Source organism: Macrotis lagotis, unplaced genomic scaffold (genome assembly GCF_037893015.1).
Source record: "Macrotis lagotis isolate mMagLag1 unplaced genomic scaffold, bilby.v1.9.chrom.fasta BILBYCTG039, whole genome shotgun sequence".
Taxonomy (NCBI): domain Eukaryota; kingdom Metazoa; phylum Chordata; class Mammalia; order Peramelemorphia; family Peramelidae; genus Macrotis; species Macrotis lagotis.
Genome location: NW_027421946.1, coordinates 434,204 through 448,039, shown reverse-complemented (window position 1 = coordinate 448,039; position 13,836 = coordinate 434,204). Strand labels below are relative to the sequence as shown.

The 13,836-nt window shown below is 36.2% G+C and overlaps 1 protein-coding gene across 1 annotated transcript; it reads right to left on the bottom strand.

Annotated features, from left to right (window-relative positions):
* Window positions 1-11,113: 11,113 nt before the first annotated feature.
* LOC141504047 (olfactory receptor 2AJ1-like) lies at window positions 11,114-12,067 on the bottom strand. The gene has a single exon (XM_074208904.1). It carries the CDS (start codon window positions 12,065-12,067, stop codon window positions 11,114-11,116), a length of 954 nt encoding a protein of 317 aa, XP_074065005.1.
* Between the last annotated feature and the right edge of the window lie 1,769 nt (window positions 12,068-13,836).

Here is a 13,836-nt window from a genome sequence, read left to right as displayed (position 1 = left end):
CTCATCCCATATTTTCCTTTACCTCTTTAACTTGCTTTTCAATATTCATTTTGAGGTATTCAATGGCCTGAAACAATTTTCCTGGAGGCTTTAGGAACTTTGATTTTGTTGTCTTCTTCCGGTGGTATGTTTTGATCTTCCTTGTCTCCATAGTAATTTTCTATGCTCAATTATTTTTCCTGCTTTTTGTTCATTTTCACAGTCTATGACTTCATTTTGACTCTTTCATAAAGTAAGACTCTGCTTTCAGTTTGGAGTGCACACTGTCTTAATCTTCTACTAATTTGTTCATCTATGTTGAAGGGTACTTCTGGAGACCTCCATGTTTTCAGGTCTTCCAAGGTGAAATGATCTAAGGAAAGGTGGATACTACTCTTCTGGCCTCTGTTTTGTCTGTGAATGGCCACAAGAGCTCTTTTCTACTCTGAAATTGTTATGGGAATCCATATTACCCAGCTTTTGCTAGCTCTTGTGTGCTAGTATACCTCCTTTGCCTGGAAGTTTCACCCAGAATTGGGACCGGGATCAGAGTATGGGCACAGCAACAGAGTCCTGCTTCAGTGCTAGCAAAACAGATTCCATATAATCACCTTATGACTGGTTGTGATCACCTTATCAACTACTCACTGAGAATTCTGGAATTAGTTGCTTCCAACGCTGATCTGGTGACTCCCAAAAAGCCTGCTCCAGTTGGGCTGGATTCTGGGTGGGCTGACATGGTCTTTGTTGGACTGGGCTCCTCTCTCATCCTGGTGAGACAGAGTTTTCCTGCCAAGCTACTAAATTAGCTTTGGTGTCCCTGGATGAAAAATCCGGAAACCACTATTGTTGCATTTGGTCCAGTTTACCAGAAGTCAGTTCCTGGATTGCTAGGGGTCAGCATACAATGGCCTGGTGAGTATTTCATTGTGATTCTCTCTCACCCTAGTGCAAGAGACCTGTCCTGCCAACCTGCCAAGTTGTAAGGAACTGAAAAATAATTTCAGTATTATTTTGTGTGTTCTGTTGCTCTAGAATTTGAGTTATTATTTAAAAGGCAGTTGGAGGAGTTTGGGGGAAGATCACATAGCTCCCTGCCTTCATTCTGGCATCTTGTTTCAGTCATGATATTTCTAAAAGATATTTCTCAAGAAATCAAAAGTCAGGCCACTAAAGGTAATATAATAATCATTTACTAACATTCATGTCAGAAAATGAATTTATTAATAGTCACAGTTCCTTATTATTAGGCCAAACTAAGAAATGTGATTTATTGAAATATAGTATAACTAAAGACATTCAATATTTATAGGCTGTTCATGAAGGACTAGCACCTTTGCTGAGACCCTTTCAGGCTGTTCATCCATTTTTAGTATTCACTTTTCACCCAGATCTCCCCTGTGACTTAAAGAAGTTATAGAATCCTCATGGCCACACTTTGGTAAAACCATGTTATCAGATAATTCTAAATTAAGTTGGAAATAATCAACAGACCTCAAACACATAAATGAGTCAGAGGGAAATCTACTCCAAACATGCAAAGACTATAGTCCCCATTGCCCTCTCTGGAAGAATGAGTGGATTAGAGCACTTTGTTGCAACAATCATGTAGGTTGCTGCAGCAAGTGGAATTATTCAAACATCAGAGAAGATGCCAAAGTCATTCAAGGCATCCTGGGCCTTCAGCGGCAATATTGTCTTTGGTCTTGCCATTGGCATTTGAAGACTGAAAGACAGAGAGCAGTTGATAACTTTGTAGAACCTACCTTACTTAAATAGTATTAAAGCCTAAATGAGGAAAATGCCATATGATTCCATTTGTCTTCTTTGATAGTAAAGGATGAACAAAATAATACTTGCATAAAAGTTAAAAAATTCTAGTACCATCAATAATTTCTACATATGAAAACTATGTTAATCTTATAGTTATGGCTTAAAGTTTCACTTTCTCATTAAAAATTAAATTGGAATTAGGTAAATTCCTGCCAAATATAAATATTATGCTTATATCTTTTAAATGTCATTTGCCAGTGTACTTTACATAATTAAAAAGAATAAATGAAGAAATAATTTTAGATTGTGATTTTCCCAAGGTTCTAGTCATTAATAACTTTTGCTCTTTTTATGGTTTATTTATTTTATATTATTACAAAAATCTTACTGTGAAAGTAAACATAAACACCTCCTCCCCCCAAAAAGGGATAGAAAAATATGAAGAGAAATGAAGAGATGGTGGAAAAAGTGTAATTTAATCTGTATTCAGATTCCATCAGCTCTGTCGATGGAATGTGTTGCCTTCTTTATCATAAGCCCACCTTGAGAGTTGCTTCAGTATCGTGTCCCACAGTTGCTATTACTAGCTGTATTTCTATTCCTCCCCACATCCATTTATTCTTTCTCTCTTTTCTCTCTTTATATCTTTCTCTCATTTCACCCTGCTTCTGCTTAGAAGTGTGCTGCATCTTATTATACCCTCTCCCATGATATTCCCTCTCTTGTGTCACTTTCTCCAACCCCTTCTGCCCCCATTCACACAGCATTTCCTCTCATTTTCCTATGTGGTAAGATAGATTCCTATACCCTATTGAGTGTCCATGTTCTTTCTGCACTGAGTCTTTTCTGATGAGAATGGAGGTTCACTCATTCCCTCTCACCTTCCCTCCTTCCACTCCATTGCAAAAGCTTTTTCTTCCTTCTTTTATGGAACATATCTTAGCCCATTCTTACTCTCCTTTCACTTCCTCCCAGTACTTTCCTTACACCCATTAACTGCATATTTATTCTCATTTACACTATTATATTCAACTCCCTCCTGTGCCTTGTCCATACATGCCACATCTAACTGTTGTTATAAATGAGAAGGTTCAGATAAGATATCAGTATCTTATTCCCATACAGGAATACACACAGTTCAATGTCATTAAATCCCTTATAATTACTCCTTTCTGTACACCCCACTGTGCTTCACCTGAGTCCTATACTTGGAGATCAAACTTTATGTTCTGCTCTGGACAATTCAATAGGAAAGTCTGAAAGTCCCATTTTTGATTGAAAGTCCAACTTACTCCCTGAAAAAGGATGTCCAGTTTTTCTGGATAGTTGATTCTCAGTTATAAACCAATCTCTTTTGCCTTCCAGAATATCATGTCCCAAGCCCTTGGAGCCCTTAATGTAGATGCTGCCAAATCCTGTATAGTCCTGGCTGTAGAGCCATTGTAGTTGAATTTTTTGTTTCTGGAAGCTTGTAATATTTTCTCTTTGACTTGGGGGTTTTGGAGTTTGGTTTTAATAGTTTCAGGAATTTTTTTGTTTTGGAATCTCAGGAGTTGAAAGGTAGATTCCCTCAATTTCTATTTTACCCTCTGCTTCTAGGATCTCAGGCCAATTTTGCTGCATTACTTCTTGAAAAATAAAGTCTATGCCTTTTTCCTAGTCATGATTTTCAAGTATCTCAATATATTTTTAATTACCTCTCCTAGATATGTTTTCTAGTTCAGTTGTTTTTCTACGGAGCTATTATACATTTTCTTCTAATGTTTCATTCTTTCGGCATTCCTTTATTTTTCTTGACTTCTCACAAGGTCATCAGCTTCCTTTAGCTACAATCTATATTGGATAGTTACTTTCTTCAGAGAGGTTTTTTTTGAAATCTCTTTTTCCTGCTGGCCAATTCTGCTTTGTAAGGCATTCTTCTCCTCACTTGCCTTTTGGGTTGCTTTTTCCATTTAGCCTAAACGGGTTTTTAACATTTTATTTTCTTCAGTTTTTTTTGCCATTCTTTTAACAAGCTGTTGGCTTTGTTTTCACAATTTACCTGCTCTCATTTCTCTACCCAAATTTTTCCTCTACCTCCCTTACTTATTTTTCAAAGTCTTTTCTGAGCTTGTGCATATCTTGAGTCCATTTCCTATTTGTCTTGGAGGCTTTGGATAGAGAAGCTTTGACTTTGTCATCTTCTAACAGTGTATTTTGATCCTCCATGGTACCAAAGTAATTTTCTATGGCTCTTCTTTTTCTTTTGGTTACTCATTTCCTCAGTCTGTTACTGATTTACCACACTTCCAAGGATTTGGTGGGTTTTTGGGGGCACCTCAAAGGGATCTTGATTGCTCTAAGGTCTTATGAGAAAGTCTGATTGCTCTCTTGCCTATGCTCTCATCTGTAGATGACCACAGACCCTCCCCTCTTTCCTAGAGCTGTGAGGAGGATGACTACTATGTAGATCTGATGGGTTACTTGGAGGCTGACACTGACTGGTGCTCCACACTCACTCTGGTTTCACAGAGCTCTCTGACTGCCCCTTCAAGTGGTCACTGGTGATCCTTAGACCAAGATGTCTGTAAACCATCCCCTCTGTCATGTATCCAGTTGTACCCAGGGACCCTGTCACTAATGGGCTGTTTCTAGAAGGCTGGACTGATTTGATCAGGCCCCACTCTGCTGCAAACTGGTTGTACTGCAGCTCTTTGCAACCCCCAGTCCTGGTGAAACAGAACTTTCCTTAGATTTCTAAATTGACTTGGGCTGGTAAATCATATCACTCAGTCTTTCTATAGGTTCTAACCCTCTAAATTTTGGTTAGATTCATAATTTGATGGTTTTTGAAGTTTCCTGGAATTACTGCCCTCATGATGCCATCTTGGCTCTGGCCCTCATTAATAACTTTTAAAGTAATCTTTTCTTATTGGAAATTATGCAACAGAAGCACAGTAGTTTCTCCAGTCCTTTAGTACTTCCTTGGTCTCAAATCACTGCTGTTCACCAGTATTGACAAAAAATTTACTCTCTAATTCATCATCTTTCTTGAGGTTCAGAAATTATTCTTGACTTATTGATGAATTTATCTCAGAATGTTATTTTCTTCTTCAAATTGAAAAGAAAAAATCATTCCTGCTCCTTACAACACAGCTGCTCATCAATTTTATTTGCTTTTATTATTGCTGCTACTATTTCAGGAATCTGTACTTATAATTTATTTGAGCATTGCTCCTTTCACATCATAAAATACCTGGTTCATTCTTTTTATTGGCCACTAGCAACACAAAAAGCTACTCTTGGTACTTGTTCCCTACGAATTCTAAAACAGATTGATATTCTCCGAATTGGGTTTAATTCTTTATTTTCTTGTTACAATTCAATGATTAGCCTGTTTTTCTCATTTCCATAAATATTGTTATTCATGATTAATGTCTTCAAACCTTATTACATTCATGAAAGTCTCCTTGCTACTCTTTCTTTGCACTTCGTTGAAAACTTTATTTTGTGCAATGAGAAATTCTGTTGCATTTTCATTGTGATCATTCAAGTGCTTAAAATTAGTAACAGATTTTCCAACTTTGCAGTTCTCTCTCCATCTGGTCTTGGTTCGACCCTGCTTGTGTGGATTAAAAGACTTGTCCAGAGTCATATAGCTGCTAAGTTCTGAAGCTGATTTTGAATACAAGTTGTCTTCTGTCAATAAGAAGAGAGATGGTAGAATTTCTCCATTGTTCATCTGTAATGTTTTTTTTTTTCCTCTGGGAATGACATTTCTTGTGTATCTTCATGCTCATGACTAAAGCTTCAAGTTCAGTTTTCATGAGAGACTTCCACTCCAATGACAAAACTAGCCATGGTCATCATCACATTAGTGGCTTTGCATCCATTCAGTATTGACAGTTGGAATAATCTCTGGTAGACCTCAATGTACTGAATTGTTTGCCTGAGATTTTCCAAGCTGTGCCTCATTCATCTAGGATTCATTATAATGTGTCCAGTCAACTGTCTGGGATTTTTCTCATTTTTCTGACATCACAAGGATTCAGTGGAGACCACAGTCTGATGATGACATTTGTCCTTCACTCTTACAGAAGAATGTGATATCAGATAGGCTATTCCATGACAAGCATGTATATAAAAATGTGTCAGGGAACCCTGTGCTAAAATCACCACTCTCCCTTTCTACTCCAGAGGCATCTGGGAAAAGTAGTCAGATAGGAATCAGGATCTGGAGATGACCCTGGATGCAAGGCAAAGCTTTGTGACTTACTCAAGACCACACAGTAAGTGTCATTTGACAGAGAAAATAATCAATTATAAATATCTTTGTGAATCGTTCTCAGTTTTCATTCTATTGATGTCATTCCATTGTTTCCCTCATAAATACTCTTGGTAAAAGTTTCCTCCTGTGAATTTCATGTCAAATTCTTTTTTCTTTAAATCTTTATAATCATAAATATACACCAACACTTCAACAAGAAGATTATAAAGAAATTGTGAACTTGTATAAAGTTTTCAACAAATTACAAATATTATAATGGTAGATTATAAATTGCATAGATATCTATATGCATGTATTTCTATACATAAAACATCAAGATTATATGTTATGTTTTTGTATGAATTACATGTTGGACCACTGCTGTGAGGGATGACCAAGCTCTTTTGAAGTTTGCTTTTCTTTGCTATTCTCCTGTCATCCAATTCTTATCTTTGACTCCAAAACTCTGCAGCATGTTCAGCGACCATAGTCTAGTAAATTTTCTTGAAATATGGATTAAATTAGGTTGAGAGTAACTTACATTTCTCAAGACTGAAGGTAAATTGGGGGATTTCGATTTCAAACATGTGAAGACACCTCCTGATAGAATGGGTGGATGAGATTAGTTGTTCGTTATTGTCCTGTGTTGCCAAAGGAGATCAAAATAACATCACTATGTTGGAGTCAAGAGTCAGTTTATTATTTTGTCATTAATCATACCAGTACAGGCACAGAAACTCCTACCACAAGGCTAGTATAAACAGTTAATATAAGCATGTGAGATGTGCCATGTCCCACACTCAATTCAAAAATTCTTTAGAGTCATTGAGAATGTAAGTGAAAACACATTCCATAGACCATTGATGATTGCGATCATCTTTGTAAACTTTTTGCACATAATTTCTTAGTACTTACTGCTGAGTAGGTTTTCTGTTGCTATAGTAAGCAAATTAGAATCTGTTGAAGCAGTTTCAGTGCATTTTTCTGGCTCTTTTCTCTTATGAGATGAGCAGTGTGTTCTTTTAAAAAACCTGCTGAAGTTCCACCTCAAAAAGAAGTTTTGAATAACATTGGACTCCTTTGATGTGCTGATTCTATTCCAGTTGAGATTTATAAGGTGGAGGGTCCATGGCTCATTCAAGAGCTGACTAAAATTTTCCCAGTTATATAAGAGAAACTTAAACCCCATGTGTTTATAGATGCCTCCCTTGTCTATTTACAATAACACAGGTTTTTCCTCTATCAGTCAATGCTGTTAAGATTCTTCCATAATAAGTTAATCCTTCATGTGGAAGATGATCACCTAGTTGAGTGTGTCTTCAGAAAGGGAAACAGAATAGTTGAAATGGTATTTGCTGCCTGATAACTCCAGGAAAAATTCAAGGAACAGAAAAGAGGCAAATCTGACTGAGGCCTTTGATCTTGTCATTTATGAGGAATTCATGGAAAATTATGTCAAAATTTGGTTGCCCAGAGAAGTACATTAGTATTGCATGTTAGTTCCATGATGGACACTGCATGATAATCTTGTGATGCACCAGTCACCAGTGAAGGGAACCAAGTTTATGTGCTAGTTCCCTTGCTTTTTAGCCTGACAATTTCTGGAACCTTGTCATACAAATTCAATGAGCATAAATGCGGTAGCAAAGGTAGATAATGAACTTCTATTAAATTCTTCAACCTAAAAATGCTGCGAAATGGAGGGAGTTTGGTACATTATATTCTTTTTTTCAGATGATTGCATCATCAATGCAGCCTCTGAATCAGCTAGGCCAAAAAATATGAATTGATTCCTTGTTGCTAGTGCTAACTTTGACCTAACGGTTAATAACATGGAAAATAAAGTTCTCTGGCAGACAATACCACACCATCCATATGTGGAACCATTGGTTATAATAAATGGAGATGTTTTGTACACTGTGGAGAAGTTCATTTACCTTGACAGTATGCTTTCCACTAATAATGAGACTGACACACACATTTCCAGAGCTAGTTCACTATTTGGGAGACAGAATGATGGTATGGGAGCAAAGTGGTATTAGGCTGACTTTCAAACTGAAAGTCTACAGCCATTGTGGTGATCTCATTGTTGCATACCTGTGAATCCTGAACAATCTACCAGTGCCATACTTTGATCTTAATTGTTTTAGGAGGATTCTAAAGATCACCTTGCAGGATAAGATTCCAGACACAGGTCTTTTCTCAAACTAAACTGCCAAACAGTCAAACTTTGCTACAGAGAGCACAACTACAATGGACTGACTATGTTGCTCATATATCAAATATATGCTTACCAGAATGATTATTTCTTGGTGAACTCACATGAGGCAGGGTGATAATTAGAAAAAAGTTATAAAAGGACAGTATCTGGGTATCTCAAAAAACTATGGTATTGATTGTTCCACATGGGATATAGTGTCACAAGACTTCTCAGATAGATGTACCTTCCTCATCAGAGAGGGTGCTATCCTCTTTGAACTAAGAAGAATTGAAATAATTCAAAGGAAACACAAGATGCACAAGTTTGGAGAATCTCCCACTGGTTTTCACATGGCTTAATTGTGCCAGGTCTGTGGATGAGCATTCCAAATTCATATTGGTATGATCTGCCAGTCAGACATTCTGTAAGACCCTAATATTGTGATGTCCTTCTTCAATGCTGAAGGAAAAAAACAATCATGCCAGCAAAGTTATCTGTTACTTTTCCTGTTGAGTGACACTAGTATGTCAATATAATATAACTATCTCAATGAAATATCTTCCATTGGTGAAGGGAACTATATGATCATTAATTTCTGAATTCATTGATCAAAATTATAATATTTCTCTTCTCTTACTCCTGTAATTTCTAATCAAAAGGAATCATTGGTCCCCTTTTCTCAAAATTTTATAGTCTGGGGGTTCCATTTCTATGTCTCTGCTGAACTTTTCTATGTATAATGATTAATCCCATCATTTGGAAATTAATTTGGTGATCTTTTCTCAGTCATTATCCTTTTAATCTTGGAAGAGTTTAGTTTGAACACTTTAAGTAGAGTTCTACATTATAGGTGGCCCTCTCAGTGAATCTCAACTCAAAAGGCAGAGGAGATACAGCATGATCATTGTGAAAGATCATGTGAGGTTTCGATTTTTGTTATTGTTCTTCAGTGGGGAGACATGAACATGGTTATAAATAGGAGGAAATGAACAAATAGAGAGGGGAATATTTAAAATCAGTGATAGGCTAAGGATAACAGAGCAAAAACAGGTTAGGGGAGAATAGTTGAAAGCCTGGATTCTTTGAGCAGATGAAGGGGTTAGCCTTAAGGCATAGGAGTGATGTGAGATGTAGAAAAAGAGAGGAAAAGAGCTTCTTGTCTTATTGTTTCCTGTAAAACATGAGATAAATATCTCAGCTCAGAGGGCTGGGGGGAAAGGTAAACTACAGGTTGAATGAAAAAGTTTGAAAGGCAATTGTAGGGAAAATTAAAGTGAGTTGATAAATCTGATATAGTAGTATATCCCAGTACAGTAAGTGCCTAGTTGAGATGGTGATTAATCAATGTGTACCTGCTCTATTCAGAACAATTACATGATATTCCTCATTTTTGTTCAGCAGATTATATACATTAGTGAAAATAGTAGGTGATAGCAATTATTCAAGGTTGAATACAAATGGTAAAATGATAAGTGGCAGGAGGACGACTCAAGACAAAATTGCAGTGGCTACTGTCCACAAAGCACATTTTAATCACAAAAAAATTAATATTGAATAATTAGACTGGATCCTTAGAACTTCATATACTTTGAGATAAATAACTATAGAAATTAGTAGATGAATATAATTGGTAATAAAGGAAAAATGAGAAGCAGAAGTTGTATAGCATGAAAGATTAAATGATAACATGAAGATACACACATACATGTACATATGCATTTATATATATATCTGCATGTATACATCATATACAAATTATTTTAGTATTTGAAATATTTATATTGCATTATACATTTTAAAATCTTCGTATGAAAACTTATAGAAGGGTAGCATTCTATTTAAGAGTTGATGATTCCCCCCAGCCAGCAGCCAGCAGCCAGCAGCTATAATGACACTGATTCGATGGTTCATGAGGATGGGGTAATTCAGTGGGTGGCAGATGGCTACATGGTGATTGTAGGTCATACCTGTGAGATGAAGGCACTCAGTACCCAAAGAGCTGACATAGATGAAGAGCTGGAATCCACAACCTGCAAATGTGATGTATTTCCTACCAGATAAGTAGTTAAAGGCCATCATGGGAAAAGTATTGGAGATGTTCAAGATATCTGTGAAGGAGAGATGTTTCATTGGAGTGTGGTGCCAGATGTCAAAGTAGATAAGAAGGATCAAGAGTGTGTTTCCCTTTATTACCGCCAGAAACATATGTAGAGAGATGAATTCACATATCAATACATAATCCAGAATCCTAGCTAAATGTATTCAATAATTACTAAGAAAAACCCAATTTCATTTGCAACCAATGAGCACAAGTTACCTATCTATATATCATATATAACCTTTATATAATGGGCAAAAATTATTTTCTTTTTTCAATGGAGAACACCAGTGTTCATGTCTGTGTGTGTGTTCGTGTGTGTGTGTGTGTGTGTGTATGAGGAACAGTTTGGTATTTGAGAATAAGCCCTGCTGAGCATGGAGTAGCTGGATTTTAGATAGCTGGCAAGTTTGGAATTCACTGATACTATTATACTGTTCAATGACACTACGAATAACAAGGCAGTTTGATAGCATCTTTGATGCAGTCATGATGATGAAATATGCCATGAATCACAGACTTTGAATATTAGCTTAATATCAGGTTGTTACTTCTACAAATTAGATTCTTTTCTACTGGAGAAATGAAACATGATTCATAAAATCATTCTTGATAAAAATTGTACTAGAATTCATGATATAAATTCAAAAAATAATTAGATTTTTCCTTTGAAAGAGAGAGCTATAGGTGAGTTAATTTAGTTGATTTTGTTATACATTTAAAGGTAATTTAATTCAGCACCCAAAATGCATGAATGTTACTTTGAATATTATCCACACATTTCTAATCAGTTCTCCATGAGCATTCAGTATAGTTTTTAGAAGTTTTCCTTTCTGTGACTAATAGCTTTGCTAAAAACCTTCTTCAAGGCACATAAGACATCTTTATTTCTCAGACTGTAGATGACAGGGTTGAGCATGGGAGCAAGAATGGTATATGAGATGGCTATGGCCTTATCCTGACCTGCTGTATGATAGGACTTTAGTCTCATGTATGTAAAGATAACTGAACCATAGTACATGGCAACCACTGCCAGGTGGGAGGAGCAAGTGGAGAAGGCTTTTTTCTGGGCCTCAATAGATTTCATACGAAGCACAATTCGGAGGATCTGACCATATGAGACAAGGATGGTGGAAAAGGGAATTAGGAAGAAGAAGACAACACTCACATAGATTCTTTCTTTGTATTTTGATGTATCAATACAAGAGAGTTGTAACAATGCTGGGATTTCACAGAAAAAGTGGTCAATGGTTCTTATACCACAATATGGGAGAAACATTACATAAGTTGTATGACTTATAGAGTTGACAATTCCCCCAAACCAGCAGCCAGCAGCCAGAATGACACTGATTCGATGGTTCATGAGGATGGGGTAACGCAGTGGGTGGCAGATGGCTACATAGCGATCATAGGACATGATTGTGAGAATAAGGCACTCGGTACCCACAGAGCTGACATAGAAAAAGAGCTGGAACCCACACCCTGCAAATGTGATGGATTTGCTACCAGATAAGTAGTTAAAGGCCATCATGGGAACAATATTGGAGATGTTCAAGATATCTGTGAAGGAGAGATGCTTGAGAAGGACGTACATTGGAGTGTGGAGCCGGAGGTCAAGCTGGATAAGAAGAATCAGTACTGTGTTTCCCATTATTGCCACCATATACATGAAGAGAATAAGTGATAAGAAGAACAATCCATACTGGTTTGGATCCAATAATCCTAATAGAATGAAATCTCCCGCAACAGTCTGATTCTTTTTCACCCTCATCAGTATTACTCCCTTTATCTCCTGTCGTCCAAAAGACAAATTTTCAAAAGGGAAGAATAGATTAAATCCAAATCCAGGACTGTGTCTTTGACTAAAAAATAATGACTGTCTACAGAAATTATTTCATTCATTAAGGTTAATGAATTGCAATTCAATGAAATAAGTTACTTGAAATAACTGAATGTTTTGGATGATCAAGTCATTGAAGGAACTACTAAATTAATTAACGTGGCTCATCTGGGTGCTTCTTCCTTCCTTTTCCTTTCCTATTTTATTTGTTAGTTTTATAGGCAATGAGGAAGTTGACTGAGCCTCTCTTTACCTAACTTTTCCTCTCACTTAACAGTATGGAACATTTTTCAATGCAATGAAGAGATCATATAGTAATGGAACTTTGGGGAAGAAATACTTGTTTGTAAAATATGCAAACCACCAGTATCAAAAATTCCCTGAACCAAGCAAGGATTGATCTGTTCATATCATCATCATACCTCTCATGGTCACCATCATCATTATCTTTTAAAATTAATTGCATTTGTAATTTATAAATTAAAACATTCATAGCCATAGCAGAAAATAATAAAATATCCAAAGTCATTCCTAAAACACTATTTCTACTTCTAAATATGATGATTTCTTCTTTCTTTACACTTTACCCTTCATCATTTTTTTCAAGACATTCTCTGCTAAGATCATTTAATCTCAGTATTTTTTTATAGTTCAGTAGAATTCCATCACAAACAAACACCATAACTTGGTCAGTCATTAGCTAGGTGATGGGGATCCCTGCAATTGCCAGGTCTTTGATATCATAAAGAAAATAAAACAAAAAAATCACATTCATGTGTAAACTTACAGTTAATATTAAATTTCTCTATTGTTCAGTTAATATTTTCTTTCTCACCCTCTCCGTTACCTCAAATTTTCCTACTCATCCTCCCACTTGCTTTCCCATCTACTCTTCCAAGCTTCTGAATGCCATTTTGTCTCCCAGCATCCCATATGAATCCACACATCACTCCTGTAGCTTTCCCCTCCAAGATCCTAATCTATATAGGTCTCTAAAAGTCCTTCCCTACATCTAGTCTCTCATTTTTCTTACCTCTCTACATGTTCAGAAGATTCTTACACATTTTCCGTTGGACACATTGTTTATTATGCAAGCTAGATGAGAGTAAGTTCCCATCATTCCAGAACTCCATCCCCACCAACATCCTCTGCAGGAACTTTTTCCATTTCCCATTTTATAATATAATTGCTCCCTTTAATGCTTTCCTACTCAATTATTTTAGAATCACCCAATGATGCTCAACTTAGGCCAAGTTTTTCTTCTTCTTGAAATTTCAATTTTCCAAAATAAATTTATAAATGTGTGCATATTTACACACATATACACATATGTGATGGCATAAGCATGTGATATTTGTCATTTGTTCTTGATGAAGACTGTGATATCAAGGAGATCATAACAAGTCAAGCAAGTGAATTGAATTTGGCTGAGAGGATGCAATTCTAAGTCATCAGCCTTAGCACCATCTCACACGCATATATATGTACTTACATTTACACATCCACAAAAAGATGCAAACATATGCACACATGTATAAAATACATAGATATGTGTAAGAGTTTGACATTAGTGAATGCCTTATAATTAGTAGTTAATGTTTTCTTTATATTGCTTCTCCATATTTTAATATCAAATTGTCTATTGAGTTCTAGTTTTTTTAATTCGTTTGTTTTTCTTAATAACAGATTCCTGTAAATGT